This window comes from Engystomops pustulosus, chromosome 1, assembly GCF_040894005.1.
Source record: "Engystomops pustulosus chromosome 1, aEngPut4.maternal, whole genome shotgun sequence".
In the NCBI taxonomy this organism is placed as follows: domain Eukaryota; kingdom Metazoa; phylum Chordata; class Amphibia; order Anura; family Leptodactylidae; genus Engystomops; species Engystomops pustulosus.
Genome location: NC_092411.1, coordinates 305,965,165 through 305,985,883, shown reverse-complemented (window position 1 = coordinate 305,985,883; position 20,719 = coordinate 305,965,165). Strand labels below are relative to the sequence as shown.

The 20,719-nt window shown below is 53.7% G+C and overlaps 1 protein-coding gene across 2 annotated transcripts in view; it reads right to left on the bottom strand.

The window, feature by feature from the left end:
- LOC140085260 (uncharacterized) overlaps positions 1-16,961 on the bottom strand; it is a 35,868-nt gene extending 18,907 nt beyond the window's left edge. For both annotated transcript variants that reach the window (XM_072126518.1, XM_072126519.1), the window contains exons 1-2: positions 16,817-16,961; positions 3,221-3,376 (exon numbers count right to left, since the gene is read on the bottom strand). In XM_072126518.1, coding sequence (XP_071982619.1) covers positions 3,221-3,298 — 78 coding nt within the window. In that variant the 5' untranslated portion in view covers positions 3,299-3,376; positions 16,817-16,961. The remainder of the gene's footprint in view (positions 1-3,220; positions 3,377-16,816) is intronic.
- Positions 16,962-20,719: the final 3,758 nt, after the last annotated feature.

The following is a 20,719-nucleotide window of genomic DNA, read 5'->3' as shown; positions in this document are numbered from 1 at the left end:
GTACTGGAAAGGGGGACAATGCAGGGCTGTCCTTTGTCCCCCCTCCTCTTTGCACTGGCCATAGAACCTCTAGCCTGCCAGATTAGAAGGGCACCAAATTTAGTGGGATTTAATTGTGGTAACATGGAGGAGTGGATTGTCTTTATGCGGATGACATTCTGCTGTTCTTAGGGGACGTATACAGCTCACTACATCCAGCGATACAACTCATCACAGAATACAGCAACCACTCCGGTCTCAAGATCAATTGGGACAATCCCGTCCTACTGCCGGTTGATGGGCTTAACCCTGACATGCCGCTTGACTCTCTTTCCCTTAGAATAGTCAACGACTTTAAATACTTGGGGGGGGGGGGGGGGGTTCCAGAAGGCCTCAGGAGTATGTGCAGAACAATCTGCTCCCGCTAATGGACCGGTTTCAGGTCAAGGTGAACACCTGGTGCAAGCTGCCACCGACGGAAGAAGGTAGATGCAATTTAATCAAGATGGTATTGATGCCACAGCTCCTCTATATTATCCACACTTACCAGTATGGATCCCTAGGAAACACTTTTATAGGATCAACACAATATTTAGGGGATTGATTTGGAAGAAAGGACACCCCGGAATTAAACTGGAATCCCTTCAGAGAGGAAAGGGGGACTTGCAGTACCAAACCCTTGGGTATACGTCATTGCAGTGCAGCTACAACACTTCCGGGGCTGGGGTACGAGAGAGGGACATGGAACAGGGGGTCGGATAATAACAGAAGACTCGCCATGGGACATACCCATACACGAGGCAGGAAGAGGGGAGAGGATGAGACCAATATATCCCACATTGGCGTTACATTACAAGGTGTGGGATAGAGGGAAGAGCATGCTGGGATTGACGGGTGTGGGTGATCACACTCCCATTTGGCATAATTCAACATTCGGGGAATTCCTGAAAATGGAGGAACCCCAATTTTGGTCCAGTAGGGGCATTATGTCCATCAAAGAGATTCAGACCAATGGGGAATTAAAAAGCTTTGATGCCATTAAGGAGACATATCAAATACCAAACACTGCCTTCTTCAGGTCTGTGCAGTTGTGGCATGCATACGAGTCCCTAGATATGACAGTGCATAGATTGGGAGTGTTGGAGGCACTTCTGCCAAGGGGCTTATTTACATGTTGTATGGGGCGTTACAAGACAAGTTTCTCCAAGGCCTCACATTTCCTAGCAGATCCAGATGGGAGACTGACATAGGGCCACTTACAGACACTCAATGGGACACTATCCTTTCCCCAATACCAGTGCTCTCCCTCAGCGAGAGTAGGAGATTCTCACAACTATTATTGCTGCACAGGGCCTAGAAAACACCAGTTCTACGAGCTAAAATAGGGGCCTGGCCGGACTCAAACTGTCCAAAATGTAACATGCCTGAAGCAGACTTGATGCATATGTATACAGTTAGGTGGGTATTGGAAGAAAGCGCTGGATCTTATCGTCAAGGTATATTCAACACGATTGGAGACATCCCCACGGATCTGCCTGATGGGACTGCTGGAGGATGACATGACCATTACACCCTATGTCCCGCATATTGTATCAGGCACGTAAATAAATTGCGTCCAAGTGGATCCAACCACTTCCTGAAGGAACGCCTTCGTGAAGTAATTAGACTAGAAAAGGGAGTGTATAAAAAAAGAAAGGCTATGAAATAGTTTGATGCCGTGTGGGGTTCTTGGATTGCTACACCAGGCCTCCCCTCCAGGTTGTTGATGAGCCCCCTGCCCTCTTGGTTATGGCGGTGTCCATGTCGGAATGAATGATGCATGTCCGAGGTAACTGAACTAAATAAGATGGTATTCTGCAATATCTGACCACGGATAAAAACAATACCACGAATGGACTTTCCTCCACGCTAGGAGGCCAAATGACGGACTCATACAGGATTGTACTGGCAATTGGGGGTGGGGGTGTTCTGAAGAGGGGTTTTAGGAGGGGGGGGGGTAATGTTTGTTGGGGTTTGTCCTCAATGTCAAAAATGTTTCAATAAAAAAATATCTGATTTAAAAAAAATTCTGTCTCTTCCCTTTTAGGTCAGAACTTTCTGTATTTTACTGTTGATAGTTCCTCTCCGAAAGCTCATGCCATTAGTAATCACTCTGACAGAGACCTGCGGCCATCACTGTCCCCATCTCCTCCTCCTCACACCTTGGACAGTCTCTCTCCCCAGTGGTCACTTCTCATCTCACTAAAATCTTCAACCTCTCTCTCTATTTTCTGTTGTCGTTCCCTCATTACTGAAGAAACCTTCCCTGGAGCCGTCCAGTGCTACCAACTACCGACCAGTCTCTAATCTCTCATCTCCTGGAACGCCAAAGGTGACTCTTCTCTCCTTATTCGTCTGCATCTCTCGGGTGCGCTTCCATCAGCTCATCATCAGGAGGCTTCGCTTCATTGGCCTGAAGGAACCAAGTAGGAAGTGGCATGCGGTCTTGGGCTTGTGCTGAACTTTGACCTCTTCTTTGCACCATTCAATCTGTTGCCAACTCTTGCCAGAAGCACCTTTAAAAACTTTTCTAGAAATGATCCATTTCTTGAAAACCTCTAAAATGCTAATTGTTGCTCTGATTCACTATCAACTAGACTATTGCAACTCTCTACTGATACTAAGCTTTCTCCTCACCAAGACTTACTGCAGCAGCCAGGCCAAACGCTACACGGACGCCTCCAGTCTGTGCCAGTCACTGCACTGGTTGTCTGTCTCCTTCCGAAAACAGTTTAAAATAATCACCCTCATCCACAAAGCTCTGCATAATGCTTCACCCCCCTTCACCTCTCTTCTCAGTCTATCGCCCTTCCCGTGCTCTTTGATCTGGCAGTGATGTTACATTATTCTCTTCATTAATAATCTATTATTATATTGTACGAAGGTCCAGATGCCTCTTTACACCTAAATCACATTGATGCTTATGTTATATAGAATTGTCCCGGCCCTTCCCCCTCCAGCCCCGGCCCTTCCCCCTCCAGCCCCGGCCCTTCCCCCTCCAGCCCCGGCCCTTCCACCCCCAGCCCCGGCCCTTCCACCCCCAGCCCCTCCTCCTCCAGCCCCGGCCCTTCCTCCCCCAGCCCCGGCCCTTCCTCCCCCAGCCCCGGCCCTACCTCCCACAGTCCCGGCCGTTCCTCCCGTCCACCGTATAAACGATGATTCTGTGAATAGAGATAAGAGAGACATCATGTAAGACTCTCACCTCTGCAGTTATCAGGTCCATCATCTCCAGGGTGAGGTGTAAGATCTCTGCAGCCATGTGCTCTCTGTCCTCCTCCATCCTTCTTGGGTCTTTGATGAATGGAACCAGTGTGTTCCTAAAGAGACTTTAGTCGGCAGAGTCCTATACCTCAGGAACCTGAGAGACAAGAAGAGGAATGACATGAAACAGATCACTTGCACATGAAGACAAAGAAAGGTGGAGGGGGGGGGGCTAAGAACTTAGTTATTACAAACTATAACCCAGTTCAAAGGGGTTGAGAGCGTGGGAGATTGGAAGGGGGGGGGGGAGGAGAGGAGGAGGGGGGGGGGGAAAGAGAGGAGAGGAGGAGGGGGGGGGGAGGGAAAGAGAGGAGAGGAGGAGGGGGGGGAGGGAAAGAGAGGAGGAGGAGGAGGGGGGGGAGGGAAAGAGAGGAGAGGAGGGGGGGAGAGGAGAGGAGGGGGGGAGAAAGAGAGGAGAGGAGGAGGGGGGAGAAAGAGAGGAGAGGAGGAGTGGGAGAAAGAGAGGAGAGGAGGAGGGGGGAGGGAGAGGAGAGGAGGGGGGGGGAGAGGAGAGGAGGGGGGGAGGGAGAGGAGAGGAGGGGGGGGGGAAAGAGAGGAGAGGAGGGGGGGAAGGGGAGGAGAGAAGGGGGAGGAGAGAAGGAGGGAGGAGAGAAGGGGGAGGAGAAGAGAAGAGGGGGGAGGAGAAGAGGGGAGAGGAGAGAAGAGGGGAGAGAAGAGAAGAGGGGAGAGGAGAGGAGAGGAGAGAAGGGGGGAGTAGAAGAGGGGAGCCGCTGTCTTGGGAGGAGTCAGGATGCAATCATCCATTTCTGACCTATCCATGGTGACCAAATTCGTAGGTACTTTGTGCGAGAGCCAGACACCCAGTGTCCCATTTCTTCAAACCTACCTACAGGTTCCCTACTTAAGGACACTGGACTTACAGAGGACCCCCAGTTACAGACGGACCCCTCTGCCCTCTCTGGATGTTATCTGCAATCATCAGCTGGAAGGTGTCTGTAATGAAGCTTTACTCATCATTCTTGGTCCCATCTTGTCACTATTTTGTAGGGATCTTCTTTAGCCCGATGCATCTCGAGAAGCCGTAGACTTGTTTCAGATCTCCTCTTATTCCACTTTGGTGAAATCATCCTGAAGGTCCTTTTTCCATTGTGACCTGTAATGAGGTTTATCATTCCGCTCTATAGCGTCATAGCTGGCAGACAGGAATTGTTTGTGTAACGGCTGCCAATGACAGCAAACACCCCTTGTCCTGTAAGTCCTGCTGATGTGCGATGTGCAGCTCTTTACTCCCTACATACCAGAGGCTTCGGATGTGTAAGAAGTTCCTGAGGCTAAGCCCTATCTTTCTGAGAAGCTAAAGCTCATCCACTTCACTTTTCTTATCAAAGAAGGCGGCCTCTGCATGTGGTGTATGTGTCACAGGAGGAGGAGGAGGCCTCTGTATGTGGTGTATGTGTCACAGGAGGAGGCCTCTGTATGTGGTGTATGTGTCACAGGAGGAGGCCTCTGTATGTGGTGTATGTGTCACAGAAGGAGGAGGAGGCCTCTGTATGTGGTGTATGTGTCACAGGAGGAGGAGGAGGCCTCTGTATGTGGTGTATGTGTCACAGGAGGCGGAGGAGGCCTCTGTATGTGGTGTATGTGTCACAGGAGGAGGCCTCTGTATGTGGTGTATGTGTCACAGGAGGAGGCCTCTGTATGTGGTGTATGTGTCACAGGAGGAGGAGGAGGAGGCCTCTGTATGTGGTGTATGTGTCACAGGAGGAGGAGGAGGAGGCCTCTGTATGTGGTGTATGTGTCACAGGAGGAGGAGGAGGAGGCCTCTGTATGTGGTGTATGTGTCACAGGAGGAGGAGGAGGAGGCCTCTGTATGTGGTGTATGTGTCACAGGAGGAGGAGGAGGAGGCCTCTGTATGTGGTGTATGTGTCACAGGAGGAGGAGGAGGAGGAGGCCTCTGTATGTGGTGTATGTGTCACAGGAGGAGGAGGAGGAGGCCTCTGTATGTGGTGTATGTGTCACAGAAGGAGGAGGAGGAGGCCTCTGTATGTAGTGTATGTGTCACAGAAGGAGGAGGAGGCCTCTGTATGTGGTGTATGTGTCACAGAAGGAGGAGGAGGCCTCTGTATGTGGTGTATGTGTCACAGAAGGAGGAGGAGGAGGCCTCTGTATGTAGTGTATGTGTCACAGGAGGAGGAGGAGGAGGCCTCTGTATGTAGTGTATGTGTCACAGAAGGAGGAGGAGGCCTCTGTATGTAGTGTATGTGTCACAGAAGGAGGAGGAGGCCTCTGTATGTAGTGTATGTGTCACAGAAGGAGGAGGAGGCCTCTGTATGTGGTGTATGTGTCACAGAAGGAGGCGGAGGCCTCTGTATGCGGTGTATGTGTCAGAGAAGGAGGAGGAGGCCTCTGTATGTGATGTCATCATCTCTGATCCGTCTCCTCTCTGTGTCAGTACAATATACACCTGTCCCCTGATAATGTAACCACATTGTCACCCCACAGAACTAGATAGAATATGTGTCTGCTAGAGAGGCCCCGCCCACACCCTGGGATTTTGCACTGAGCAGCCGAGGGAGTGATAGGAGCAAAAACACCAATAACACTGAGTAACATTGTGAAGGGGTTAAACTGATCTTTATTGTGTAACATCACTGGGGGGTAGAAACGCGAGAATTTTCTCTTGTGGGGGAATCCCCTTAAGGCCGCTGCAAGCGTCTCAATCACCAAGCTGAAAAAGATGGAATTAGTCTTACCGGTAATTCGGTTTCCACTAGTGACCATGACGGCCCCCACCTGGAGGTTGCTCCTTATATCCTGTAGGGACAGGAAGTCACAAAAGTTTAAAAGGCTCCTCCCTAGCACCCCACACCAGTGTCTACCAAAGTACCACCTGGAAGGATGTAAGTGCATACACCTTTGGACCCGTTACCAAGAAGGAAGGAAGGGAGGGAAATAATGGGGGGCCGTCATGGTCACTAGTGGAAACCGAATTACCGGTAAGACTAATTCCATCTTTTCCACCACGTTCCCATGACGGCCCCCACCTGGAGACTTACCAGATTACTCATTATTTGGGAGGGACCACTGCCTGGAGAATCTTTCTGCCAAACAACAGATCGCTCTGAGAGGCAATGTCCAAGCGCTAGTGCTTTGCGAATGTTGAGGAGCTTGACCACGTGGCTGCGCGGCAGATCTGGTCTAAGGATGCGCCTCTTTTCTGCCCATGAAGTTGCTATGGCTCTAGTAGAATGAGCTTTAATACTTTCTGGTAGGGAAGTGTTTGCTGACTTATAACAAAGTATGATGGTAGATTTTATCCATCTGGCTAGAGTTGCCTTAGAGGCTTTACAGCCATTATTAATAGGTTAGAATCTTTCCTCCAACTTTGTGTAGCTTCTAGATACAGAAGCACAGTCCTCCTAACATCTAGGGTCTGCCATTCCTTTTCACCGTCTGTTTTAGGGTTAGGATAGAAAGAGGGAAGAATAATTTCTTGTTTGCGATGGAAGTCTGAGACCACTTTTGGGAGAAATAAGGGGTCTAGTTTAAGGACTATTCTATCCTCTAGGACTCTTAAGAAGGAATCTTTACATGAAAGGGCCTGAATTTCTCCTAATCTACGAGCTGTAGTGATGGCTATAAGAAAGGCTGTTTTTAGTGTAAGGCTTTTTATGTTTTTTGCCTCTAGAGGTTCAAAGGAAGGCCCTGTAAGATGGTCTTACACCAAGGAAAGATCCCAAGGGGGAGTTTGGTTTTTAATGTAAGGTCTAATACGGGGACACCCCTTGATAAATCTTTTGACCCACTGATGGTTGGCCAGGGGAAAATCAAGAAAAACACTAAGTGCAGAAATCTGGACCTTGAGTGTGCTTGGCCTAAGACCCAAGGAAAACCCTGACTGTAGGAAGTCTAACACTTGAGCTAGGTATGGGGTTCCCAGAGGGGGAGGACGGTCTCCGCACCAGGAGGAGAATATTTTCCAAATCTTTTGATAGATGGCATTTGTTACTGGTTTCCTGCTTGCTTTTATGGTGCTGATCACTTCACTAGAGAGTCCTCTGGCTGCTAAGAACGACCTCTCAGGATCCAGGCTGTCAGATTTAGTTGTTTTAGGTTTTGATGATATAATGGTCCCTGTGTTAGAAGGTCCTGACGGTAGGGAAGATGATAGGGATTGTCTATTGACAGTCTTTGAACAGCCGGGAACCAGCTTCTTTTCGGCTAAAATGGAGCAATGAGTATCAGTAAAATCTTTTCGGATCTCAGTTTCTGCAGCACTTTTGGAATCAAAGATATAGGGGGAAAGGCATAGACTAGACCTGTTCCCCATGGCTGGCTGAGAGCATCTAGGCCTGATGGAGAGCCCCTGGGATCCAGAGAGAAAAATAGGGTCGTCTTTTTGTTTTGGAAGGTGGCAAACAGATCCAGAGTTGGAGTTCCCCACAGGTGGCAAATCTCCAAAAAGGTTTCTGGATTTAGAGACCATTCGTTTGGGTCCAGTATGACCCTGCTCAAAAAATCTGCTTCTGTATTCTCTATCCCTTTTAAGTGGATTGCTGAGAGGGAGAGGAGGTGAGATTCTGCCCATCTGAAAATTTGGCAACATAGATTTGTCAGGCTCTTTGATTTTGTTCCCCCTTGCCTGCGAAGGTAAGCGACCGTAGTCGTATTGTCGGAGAAGATTTTGATATGTTGACCTTCTATGGATTTGTGGGCAGCTTTGAGCGTTTCTAAGACCGCTTTCAGCTCTCTGAAGTTTGAGGACATGGATCGGGATAGATTGTCCCACTGCCCTTGAAGATGTAGGCCTGGAAGAACTGCCCCCCAACCTTTCAGGCTTGCGTCTGTCTGTATTGTGAGAACCGGGGAGGGATTTCACCAGACCCCCTTCCTTAAATTTTGGGGATTTTTCCACCAATTTAACGAGTGTTTTACTAGATAAGGGATTTTTACCTTGTGATCTAGATATAGTGGATTTTTGTCCCAGATTCGGATCGTCCAGGCCTGCATGATTCTCGTATGACTTTGTGCCCAGGCCACGCACTGGATACAGGAGGTCCGGAGTCCCAATGGACTTAGAGCTGCTCGGATGCTGCAAAAGATTTTCTCCTGAAAGAGACTTACAGATTGTTTTAATTTTTTGCACTTCTCTTGTGGCAAGAAGGAACTCTGTTTCATTGAGTCCAGCACTACCCCTAGAAATATCTTTGTTTTTTCTGGAGAGAAATTGGATTTCTCCTGGTTTATTACCCAGCCTAAATCCTGAAGGAGAAGTAGAGATGTCTGTAGGTGACTTTTTAATTCTACTTCTGTTCTGGCCACTAAGAGCAGGTCGTCTAAGTAGGGTACTAGTACAAGGTTTCTCATTCTTAGGTAGGCTACTACTTCTACCATTATCTTGGTGAATATGCGTGGAGCGGATGAAATTCCAAACGGTAGTGCCCTGAACTGGAAATGAAGGATTTTCCCCTGAGGGGATTGAATCGCAAACCTCGGATATTTCTGATGGTTTTGGAAAATTGGGACGTGATAGTACGCGTCTTTGAGATCCACTGTACATAGAAAATAATTTTGACCTATGAGAGGTACTGTAGATCTTATTGACTCCATCTTGAAATGTTTGGTTATTATAAACTTGTTCAATTTTTTTAGATTTATGATTAAACGGTGCGTGGTATTTTACTAAAAATAGAGGGGAGTAGAATCCTTTACCTTCTTCTGTCTCCTGTACCGGGACAATCACATTCATGTGACACAGCTGCTGAATGTTGGCCCATAACTGAAGATTTTGAGTCTTGGTAAATTTGGGAGAAATCTGGAAGTTTTGAGGGGGGAATGGAGAAATTCTATCCTGTAACCCGATTTTATAATCTGCCGAATCCAAGGACTCGGGGAAATTTCCTCCCATTTTGTTACAAAATAAGAAAGCCTCCCCCCCACCTGTAAGTCATTGTCTTTTTTGTTTTTGGTCAGGGTTAAAGAGGTACCCGCGACCTACTCCGCCTTTTGCGTAGCTCCACCTGCCAGTCTTTCCCTTTCCTCTATATTGGGTTTTATTTTCCCTAGAGGGGCGAAAGGAAAAAGAGGGTCTTTTGGGGGAAGGTTTGTTAACTGGAAACCCCTTTTTTCTGTCCGCAGCTTTTTCCAGGATAGAATCCAGTTCGCTGCCAAATACGAATTCTCCCTGGAATGGAATTCCACATAACATGATCACCGCCCACTGTTTTACCCATAATGACCTACGGACTGAGTTAGTCAGGGCCGCTTCTTTAGCCGAGAATCTTAAGGCTTCAGCAGATGCATCGGCAAGGAATGCGGTAGCGGATTTTAAGAGGGGCATGGACTCTATGATGGATTCTCTAGGGGTTTTATTTATAAGGTGGTTTTCTAATTCTGAGAGCCACAAAAAGAGGGTTCTAGCTACAGAAGTGGACGCAATGTTTGTTTTTATGTTTAGGGAGGATGCTTCCCACGCTTTTTTCAAAAGGGCATCAGCCTTCCTATCTAAAGGGTCTTTAAGCTGTGCGATATCCTCAAAGGGGAGGTCAGTTTTTTAACCACTTGGTGACCTGAACTTCTATTTTAGGTATAGAGTCCCATAAAGCGTTAACTTCAAACAGTAGTCTATTGCGAAATTCTTTAGGGACTGATATTCTTTTCTCAGGGACCTTCCACTCCTCTAGAACTAGATCTTTTAATGTGTCTACCACTGGAAAGACCCCTTTCTTTTTATATTATAGTCCTCCGAAGAGTTCAGACTGAACCGAGGATGGTTCAACCACTTCCTCGATATCTAGAGGATTTTTTAATGCTTTTAATAGATTATCCAGATCCTCTGAGGAAAATAGATATTTTGCCTGATTTAGTTCTCCAGGTTGAGTCTCTTCAAGGTCATCCTCCACTTTTTCACTAAAGGATCCTGAGGGAAAATCCGAATCCTCTTCAGAAGAGAATGTTTGGATATATTTAGTTTTTTCCTAGGGGGTTCAGGTTAGTGGGCCGCAATAGATGAGGATACTTCCTCTTTAATCACTGATCTTAGTTCATCTATTAAAGAAGATCTTTGCTCTTTGAGGATTGTATTACGCAGTCTGGACATGAGCTCTTTCTATAATCCTCTGCCATCTTTGTATTACACGGCCCACAACGTTTGGATGGTTTTTTAGTTGGTTTTTCCCTCTCTCTCTCCTCTTTGAGGATTGTATTCAGCAGTCTGGACATAAACTCTTTCTATAATCCTCTGCCATTTTTGTATTACACGGCCCACAACGTTTGGAAGGCTTTTTAACTGGTTTTTCCCTCTCACTTGGCTCCTTTTCTCTGGGCTCTTTCTGATCCTTGCCCTGAGAAGGTACACATAATAACAGCCATTAATACATAGAAAAGCTGAAATGTGACAGAGGGGTAGCCCAGGGCTTGTACTTACAGGTACCAGGACCTGGAACACGTTAATCGCTTCATCTGCCATGTGGGAGATGGAGACGCTGGAGCCAACTTAGTGTTTGTCCGAGACCAGCGCCATATGCCTGAGGCTTGGCGGTTTTATGTCTGGGCTCCTCCCCCACCCCCTCCGGAGAGACCCGGAAGTGTTACCTGATTGGATGTCCGGACCGGAAGTTCCTCGTGATGCGCCAGAAATTTCGCGCCACAATGACTCGATGCCGGAACGTGCAACAGATTTTTCCCGAGGTATGCCGCTTCCAATTTTCCTCTTCCCCGGAGCGGAGGACCAACTTTTGGCCGCCGGCCCGGCAGGTAACTTTTCTGCCCCTGTACTCTATTCTTCTTTCCCCTTGCTGAACCCAGCATTAGCCGCGCAGGACCGTTGGATAGGTTCTAGCCGGGGAGAGTACAGGGGACGGGGGTGTTTTTAGGTCTTTTCCCAGCACTTAAGAAAGTGTGGGAGCGGACTGGTTCCTAAGAACCTTACCATTTGTGTTCCTCAGATAGGAAACTCTTGCGACTTGTATCCCCTAGGGACAGGAAGACACTGGTGTGGGGTGCTAGGGAGGAGCCTTTTAAACTTTTGTGACTTCCTGTCCCTACAGGATATAAGGAGCAACCTCCAGGTGGGGGCCGTCATGGGAACGTGGTGGAAATTAAAGGTGAAACTGGACGGCCTTGTGTGGTAGCGCTGCTAAGGGTTAAGTTAGCGGAGGTGTAGCCGTTACACATGGGTGACGCATATACAACGCCATCATAGAAGTCAGCGTGCGCCCCAATATCCCATCCAAGGCCTCGGCGCCGTCCAATGACACGGACATGTGATGGACCCCACGTGCTGCATCGAGCATCTATAACCCCTACGCCACAGAGCCCGCCCCACGCCACAGAGCCTGCCCCACGCCACAGAACTCCGGATAACCCTTCCTATGTTATCGAGCCTTTCCTATATGATAAAGCCCTTCATAGCCCTTCCCACGCTACACAGGGGTCACAAGGGGGGTGTGGTCACAAGGGGGTGTGGTCAGGCCAAGGTCGTCTCATTTTCGCTCTATTCACTCGTTCAACTAAAGATCTGAGCAAACAGTCATCACTCCGAGAGGAAGAAATGCGCAGAGGAAGCGTCTGGGGTGTACAGGGTTACCAGCGTTCCCCTGGATCTCACCCTAATATGATGACCCCGGTTCCCATCGCCCCCCACAGTTCTCGGGGTACAGTGTGAAGTATCTTTATAATCACCTTCTTCACGTCAGAGAAAGCAAAAGATAAATGCAGAAATTCTATGTTATTCTAAAGTGATCAGAATAAAATACAAAGCGACTCCGCCTCCTCATCCGGAGGGGGGGGGGCCCCACAGAGCCCCCGCAGCCGCCACACATGCAGCCGCCACACACGCAGCCCCCCCGCAGCCGCCACACACGCAGCCCCCCGCAGCCGCCACACACACGGCCCCCGCAGCCGCCACACACACGGCCCCCGCAGCCGCCACACGCAGCCCCCCGCAGCCGCCACACGCAGCCCCCCGCAGCCGCCACGCACACGGCCCCCGCAGCCGCCACACACACGGCCCCCGCAGCCGCCACACACACGGCCGCCACACACGCGGCCCCCGCAGCCGCCACACACGCGGCCCCCGCAGCCGCCACACACGCGGCCCCCGCAGCCGCCACACACGCGGCCCCCGCAGCCGCCACACACGCGGCCCCCGCAGCCGCCACACACGCGGCCCCCGCAGCCGCCACACACGCGGCCCCCGCAGCCGCCACACACGCGGCCCCCGCAGCCGCCACACACGCGGCCCCCGCAGCCGCCACACACGCGGCCCCCGCAGCCGCCACACACGCGGCCCCCGCAGCCGCCACACACGCGGCCCCCGCAGCCGCCACACACACGGCCCCCGCAGCCGCCACACACACGGCCCCCGCAGCCGCCACACACACGGCCCCCGCAGCCGCCACACACACACACACGGCCCCCGCAGCCGCCACACACACACACACGGCCCCCGCAGCCGCCACACACACACACACGGCCCCCGCAGCCGCCACACACACGCAGCCCCCGCCGCCACACACACACACGCAGCCCCCGCAGCCGCCACACACACGCAGCCCCCGCAGCCGCCACACACACGCAGCCCCCGCAGCCGCCACACACACGCAGCCCCCGCAGCCGCCACACACACGCAGCCCCCGCACACACGCAGCCCCCGCACACACGCAGCCGCCGCACACACGCAGCCGCCGCACACACGCAGCCGCCGCACACACGCAGCCCCCGCAGCCGCCGCACACACGCAGCCCCCGCAGCCGCCACACACACGGCCCCCGCAGCCGCCACACACACGGCCCCCGCAGCCGCCACACACACGCAGCCCCCGCAGCCGCCACACACACGCAGCCCCTACAGGATATAAGGAGCAACCTCCAGGTGGGGGCCGTCATGGGAACGTGGTGGAAATTAAAGGTGAAACTGGACGGCCTTGTGTGGTAGCGCTGCTAAGGGTTAAGTTAGCGGAGGTGCAGCCGTTACACATGGGTGACGCATATACAACGCCATCATAGAAGTCAGCGTGCGGCCCAATATCCCACCCCAAGGCCTCGGCGCCGTCCAATGACACGGACATGTGATGGACCCCACGTGCTGCATCGAGCATCTATAACCCCTACGCCACAGAGCCCGCCCCACGCCACAGAGCTCGCCCCACGCCACAGAGCTCGCCCCACGCCACAGAGCCCGCCCCACGCCACAGAACCCCGGATAACCCTTCCTATGTTATCGAGCCTTTCCTATATGATAAAGCCCTTCATAGCCCTTCCCACGCTACACAGGGGTCACAAGGGGGGTGTGGTCACAAGGGGGTGTGGTCAGGCCAAGGTCGTCTCATTTTCGCTCTATTCACTCGTTCAACTAAAGATCTGAGCAAACAGTCATCACTCCGAGAGGAAGAAATGCGCAGAGGAAGCGCAGCCGCCAAATGCAGCCCCCCGCAGCCGCCACACGCAGCCCCCCGCAGCCGCCACACACACACACACGGCCCCCGCAGCCGCCACACACACGCAGCCCCCGCCGCCACACACACGCAGCCCCCGCCGCCACACACACACACGCAGCCCCCGCCGCACACACACACACGCAGCCCCCGCCGCACACACGCAGCCCCCGCAGCCCCCGCAGCCGCCGCACACACGCAGCCCCCGCAGCCGCCGCACACACGCAGCCCCCGCAGCCGCCGCACACACGCAGCCCCCGCACACACGCAGCCCCCGCAGCCGCCGCACACACGCAGCCCCCGCAGCCGCCGCACACACGCAGCCCCCGCACACACGCAGCCCCCGCAGCCGCCGCACACACGCAGCCCCCGCAGCCGCCGCACACACGCAGCCGCCGCACACACGCAGCCCCCACACACACGCAGCCCCCACACACACGCAGCCCCCGCAGCCGCCGCACACACGCAGCCGCCGCACACACGCAGCCGCCGCACACACGCAGCCGCCGCACACACGCAGCCCCCGCACACACGCAGCCCCCGCACACACGCAGCCCCCGCACACACGCAGCCCCCGCACACACGCAGCCCCCGCACACACGCAGCCGCCGCACACACGCAGCCCCCGCAGCCGCCGCACACACGCAGCCCCCACACACACACGCAGCCCCCGCAGCCGCCACACACACACGCAGCCCCCGCAGCCGCCACACACACACGCAGCCCCCGCAGCCGCCACACACACACGCAGCCCCCGCAGCCGCCACACACACACGCAGCCCCCGCAGCCGCCACACACACACGCAGCCCCCGCAGCCGCCACACAGCCCCCGCAGCCGCCACACACGGCCCCCGCAGCCGCCACACACGGCCCCCGCAGCCGCCACACACGGCCCCCGCAGCCGCCACACACGGCCCCCGCAGCCGCCACACACGGCCACCGCAGCCGCCACACACGGCCCCCGCAGCCGCCACACACACACGGCCCCCGGAGCCGCCACACACACAGCCCCCGCAGCCGCCACACACACAGCCCCCGCAGCCGCCACACACACAGCCCCCGCAGCCGCCACACACACAGCCCCCGCAGCCGCCACACACACAGCCCCCGCAGCCGCCACACACACACACAGCCCCCGCCGCCGCCACACACACGGCCCCCGCACACACGCAGCCCCCGCAGCCGCCGCCGCACACACGCAGCCCCCGCAGCCGCCGCACACACGCAGCCCCCGCAGCCGCCACACACACGCAGCCCCCGCAGCCGCCACACACACACACGCAGCCCCCACACACACACACGCAGCCCCCACACACACACACGCAGCCCCCACACACACACACGCAGCCCCCACACACACGCAGCCCCCGCAGCCGCCACACACACGCAGCCGCCACACACACGCAGCCCCCGCAGCCGCCACACACACGCAGCCCCGCAGCCGCCACACACACGCAGCCCCCGCAGCCGCCACACAGCCCCCGCAGCCGCCACACACACACACACAGCCCCCGCCGCCGCCACACACACACAGCCCCCGCCGCCGCCACACACACGGCCCCCGCCACCGCCACACACACACACAGCGCCCCCGCAGCCGCCACACACACACAGCGCCCCCGCAGCCGCCACACACACACAGCGCCCCCGCAGCCGCCACACACACGGCCCCCGCAGCCGCCACACACACGGCCCCCGCAGCCGCCACACACACGGCCCCCGCAGCCGCCACACACACGGCCCCCGCAGCCGCCACACACACGGCCCCCGCAGCCGCCACACACACGGCCCCCGCAGCCGCCACACACACGGCCCCCGCAGCCGCCACACACACAGCCCCCGCAGCCGCCACACACACGGCCCCCGCTGGTTTTTTAATATAAATGCCAAAAGAATACAACAGAAAACACAACAACCTTCAAAGGTGGGGGGGGGGGATATGACGGGGCAGAGCCGGGGGGGGGAGATTATGACGGGGCAGAGCCGGGGAGGGGATTATGACGGGGCAGAGCCGGGGGGGGGGGGGGGGGATTATGACGGGGCAGAGCCGGGGGGGGGGGGGGGGGGATTATGACGGGGCAGAGCCGGGGGGGGGGATTATGACGGGGCAGAGCCGGGAAGGGAGGGATTATGACGGGGCAGAGCCGGGGGGGGGGGGGATTATGACGGGGCAGAGCCGGGGGGGGATTATGATGGGGTAGAGCTGGGGGGGGATATGATGGGGTAGAGCTGGGGGGGGATATGATGGGGTAGAGCTGGGGGGGGATATGATGGGGTAGAGCTGGGGGGGATATGATGGGGCAGAGCTGGGGGGGATATGATGGGGCAGAGCTGGGGGGGGGATATGACGGGGTAGAGCTGGGGGGGGATATGATGGGGTAGAGCTGGGGGGGGATATGATGGGGTAGAGCTGGGGGGGGATATGACGGGGCAGAGCTGGGGGGGATATGATGGGGTAGAGCTGGGGGGGATATGATGGGGCAGAGCTGAGGATATGACGGGGCAGAGCCGGGGGGGATATGATGGGGTATTGCTGGGGGGGATATGATGGGGTATTGCTGGGGGGGATATGACGGGGCAGAGCTGGGGGGGGGATATGATGGGGCAGAGCCGGGGGGGATATGATGGGGTAGAGCCGGGGGGGATATGACGGGGCAGAGCTGGGGGGGGATATGATGGGGTAGAGCTGGGGGGGGATATGATGGGGTAGAGCTGGGGGGGGATATGATGGGGTAGAGCTGGGGGGGATATGATGGGGTAGAGCTGGGGGGGATATGATGGGGCAGAGCTGGGGGGGATATGATGGGGCAGAGCTGGGGGGTGGATATGACGGGGTAGAGCTGGGGGGGGATATGATGGGGTAGAGCTGGGGGGAATATGATGGGGCAGAGCTGGGGGGGGGATATGATGGGGTAGAGCTGGGGGGGATATGATGGGGCAGAGCTGGGGGGGATATGATGGGGTAGAGCTGGGGGGGATATGACGGGGCAGAGCTGGGGGGGGGATATGACGGGGTAGAGCTGGGGGGGATATGACGGGGCAGAGCTGGGGGGGATATGACGGGGCAGAGCTGGGGGGGATATGATGGCGCGTCCTCCCTGCTTCCGGCCGTCACCACCAGAGACACACCGGCACCTACCTGACCACAGCCGAGGACCTGCGATGACGTCACCAACATGTGACCAGTGCCGGGGGCGGAGCCCAGAACCTGGAGGACATTGATGACGTCTAGTCATGTGACCGGTACTGCGAGAGGAGCTGAGGAGCTACAGGACCTGTGATGACGTCATGATCATATGACTGTTAGGTGGGGGCGGAGCAGTGGGGGCCATGTGATCATTCATAGAGGAGACTGATAGAAGGGGCGGGGACTCACTGCTCATCTGCAGCCAATCCTGAACCAGGAGGAAACCAGACACAAAATCTACATGGAGGGAGACACGAGGTGAGGGCATAATCTATATGGAGGGGAGATGGAGACACGAGGTGAGGACACAATCTATATGGAGGGTAGATGGAGACACGAGGTGAGGACACAATCTATATGGAGGGTAGATGGAGACACGAGGTGAGGACACAATCTATATGGAGGGGAGATGGAGACATGAGGTGAGGACACAATCTATATGGAGGGGAGATGGAGACACGAGGTGAGGACACAATCTATATGGGGGGTAGATGGAGACACGAGGTGAGGACACAATCTATATGGAGGGGAGATGGAGACACGAGGTGAGGACACAATCTATATGGAGGGTAGATGGAGACACAAGGTGAGGACACAATCTATATGGAGGGTAGATGGAGACAAGAGGTGAGGACACAGTCTATATGGAGGGTAGATGGAGACACGAGGTGAGGACACAATCTATATGGAGGGGAGATGGAGACACGAGGTGAGGACACAATCTATATGGAGGGGAGATGGAGACACGAGGTGAGGACACAATCTATATGGAGGGGAGATGGAGACACGAGGTGAGGACACAATCTATATGGAGGGTAGATGGAGACACGAGGTGAGGACACAATCTATATGGGGGGTAGATGGAGACACGAGGTGAGGACACAATCTATATGGAGGGTAGATGGAGACACGAGGTGAGGACACAATCTATATGGGGGGTAGATGGAGACACGAGGTGAGGACACAATCTATATGGAGGGTAGATGGAGACACGAGGTGAGGACACAATCTATATGGAGGGTAGATGGAGACACGAGGTGAGGACACAATCTATATGGAGGGGAGATGGAGACACGAGGTGAGGACACAATCTATATGGAGGGGAGATGGAGACATGAGGTGAGGACACATTCTATATGGAGGGGGTAGATAGAGACACGAGGTGAGGACACAATCTATATGGAGGGGAGATGGAGACACGAGGTGAGGACACAATCTATATGGAGGGTAGATGGAGACACGAGGTGAGGACACAATCTATATGGAGGGGAGATGGAGACACGAGGTGAGGACACAATCTATATGGAGGGGAGATGGAGACATGAGGTGAGGACACATTCTATATGGAGGGTAGATGGAGACACGAGGTGAGGACACAATCTATATGGAGGGTAGATAGAGACACGAGGTGAGGACACAATCTATATGGAGGGTAGATGGAGACACGAGGTGAGGACACAATCTATATGGAGGGGAGATGGAGACACGAGGTGAGGACACAATCTATATGGAGGGGAGATGGAGACACGAGGTGAGGACACATTCTATATGGAGGGTAGATAGAGACACGAGGTGAGGACACAATCTATATGGAGGGGAGATGGAGACACGAGGTGAGGACACAATCTATATGGAGGGTAGATGGAGACACGAGGTGAGGACACAATCTATATGGAGGGGAGATGGAGACACGAGGTGAGGACACAATCTATATGGAGGGGAGATGGAGACATGAGGTGAGGACACATTCTATATGGAGGGGGTAGATAGAGACACGAGGTGAGGACACAATCTATATGGAGGGGAGATGGCGACACGAGGTGAGGACACAATCTATATGGAGGGTAGATGGAGACACGAGGTGAGGACACAATCTATATGGAGGGTAGATGGAGACACGAGGTGAGGACACAATCTATATGGAGGGTAGATGGAGACACGAGGTGAGGACACAATCTATATGGAGGGGAGATGGAGACACGAGGTGAGGACACAATCTATATGGAGGGGAGATGGAGACATGAGGTGAGGACACATTCTATATGGAGGGGGTAGATAGAGACACGAGGTGAGGACACAATCTATATGGAGGGGAGATGGAGACACGAGGTGAGGACACAATCTATATGGAGGGGAGATGGAGACACGAGGTGAGGACACAATCTATATGGAGTTGTCTCAAACACTTGTGAAGGTGTGAGTGATTCTCCCAGCAGCTCGTACTATACAACAATTTGGACCCACATCATAGAGATATTTCTATAACAACTATAGCAGTTTATGATAATACCACACAAAAACGGAGTTACAACGTTCTTATAAAATCCATACATATAATCTTTATTATACACAAAAGACAACACAAAATTGTATTGTCATGGATTAAAACAATATAATTGTGCAGAGGAAATCCAAATCCAAAACATAGATGTACAACAGGGTATACAAATACAATATGAGTCACACCTCAATACTAAATGAAGAGACAAGTGTCCTACCCATTATGCGTCGTCTGTGGCTGCCTCCCAGACACCCCAAGCAGTTTATGAGTAGCCTAATTCTGTTCTTCACATTGCCCTGAAAAGTGCAATCATTGCTATTTCAGAAGTCCCTGGTTATCTGACGGACTCTATGATGAGCAGCAACAACTTCCAGCTGTGTCTTCTGTGTGTAATGGCTTCTGGAGTCACATGTCCACCCCAGCCCACCACAGGCATGCCTACAGAGGACAGTCCAGTGGTTGCTAAGGGGCAGCGAGCTGCATGACTAGTAGCTCAGCAGTGCATCAGGTTGCTTCTTGCAGTATCCGCCGATCACAGATCTGTATCCCAAATAGCAGCACCTCGTTCTCTGGGTCCATGAGTGCTGAACCCACCAAATCTCAGTGGAGACCGAGACTTTGTACCTCTGATGTAGTCTGATGACATAACAATAAATCATCAACAGAATGAAGGGTGAATTATGTCTGGGGACTTTGCAGCCCCGTGTGGTTAGAGCAAACCATGTGCATGGGTGGTAAGACGATCCAAACTCCAAGTATTTTTGGCATCTAGAGGCTCAGAGCAATGTGAGTGGATTGGGGATTGTGCTCGATTTCGGCAGTCACAGCATTTACTGCTTGTGGGTCATGCAGCGTACAGTAATCTGGGGATACAAAAAAAGCTCTAAATGGGCACAATCAACCCTTCATCTAACCGATCCTTAAGATCTGAAGCTACAGCCTCCTCCTGCAATGTATACTAGGACAAGCTGGACAAGCTCAGGAGGAAGCCCTTCCACATCCGTCTCCTCACAAGTGGATTCTAGAATGAATCGTGGACCTGGAGATTGACATAGAAGGAATCCACAGGATCGTCTTCACCTCATTGTGACTGCAGTCCTGGCCATAAGTCCTGAGAATGACCCAAATCTTCTATGGTCACATGATGTGTCCCTCTGGTCTGTCAGATGTTTATCACATACAGAGATACAAGTGCAATCATATTATGGGGAGCAGAAGCTTTTATTGTCAGGTGGGAGGAGTTACTGCAGCGAGTCAGTATCTGCAGGACCTCTCCTTCTTCAGGACCTCTGCAATTCTCCCCAGCAGCTCTCACTCACCTCCTGCACCAGATCCTGACTGATCGCCGTCCATTCCTGCACTATCACTGCTGCATTCTGTCACAATGTGTCGGTTTTGTTTGTCCTCCGTCTCCTGATGATTGACCACAAGTTCTCAATGGGATAAGATCTGGGGAGTCTCCAGGCCATGGACCCAGAATCTCTGTGTTCTGTTCCCGGGCCATGGACCCAGAATCTCTGTGTTCTGTGCCCGGGCCATGGACCCAGAATCTCTGTGTTCTGTTCCCGGAGCCA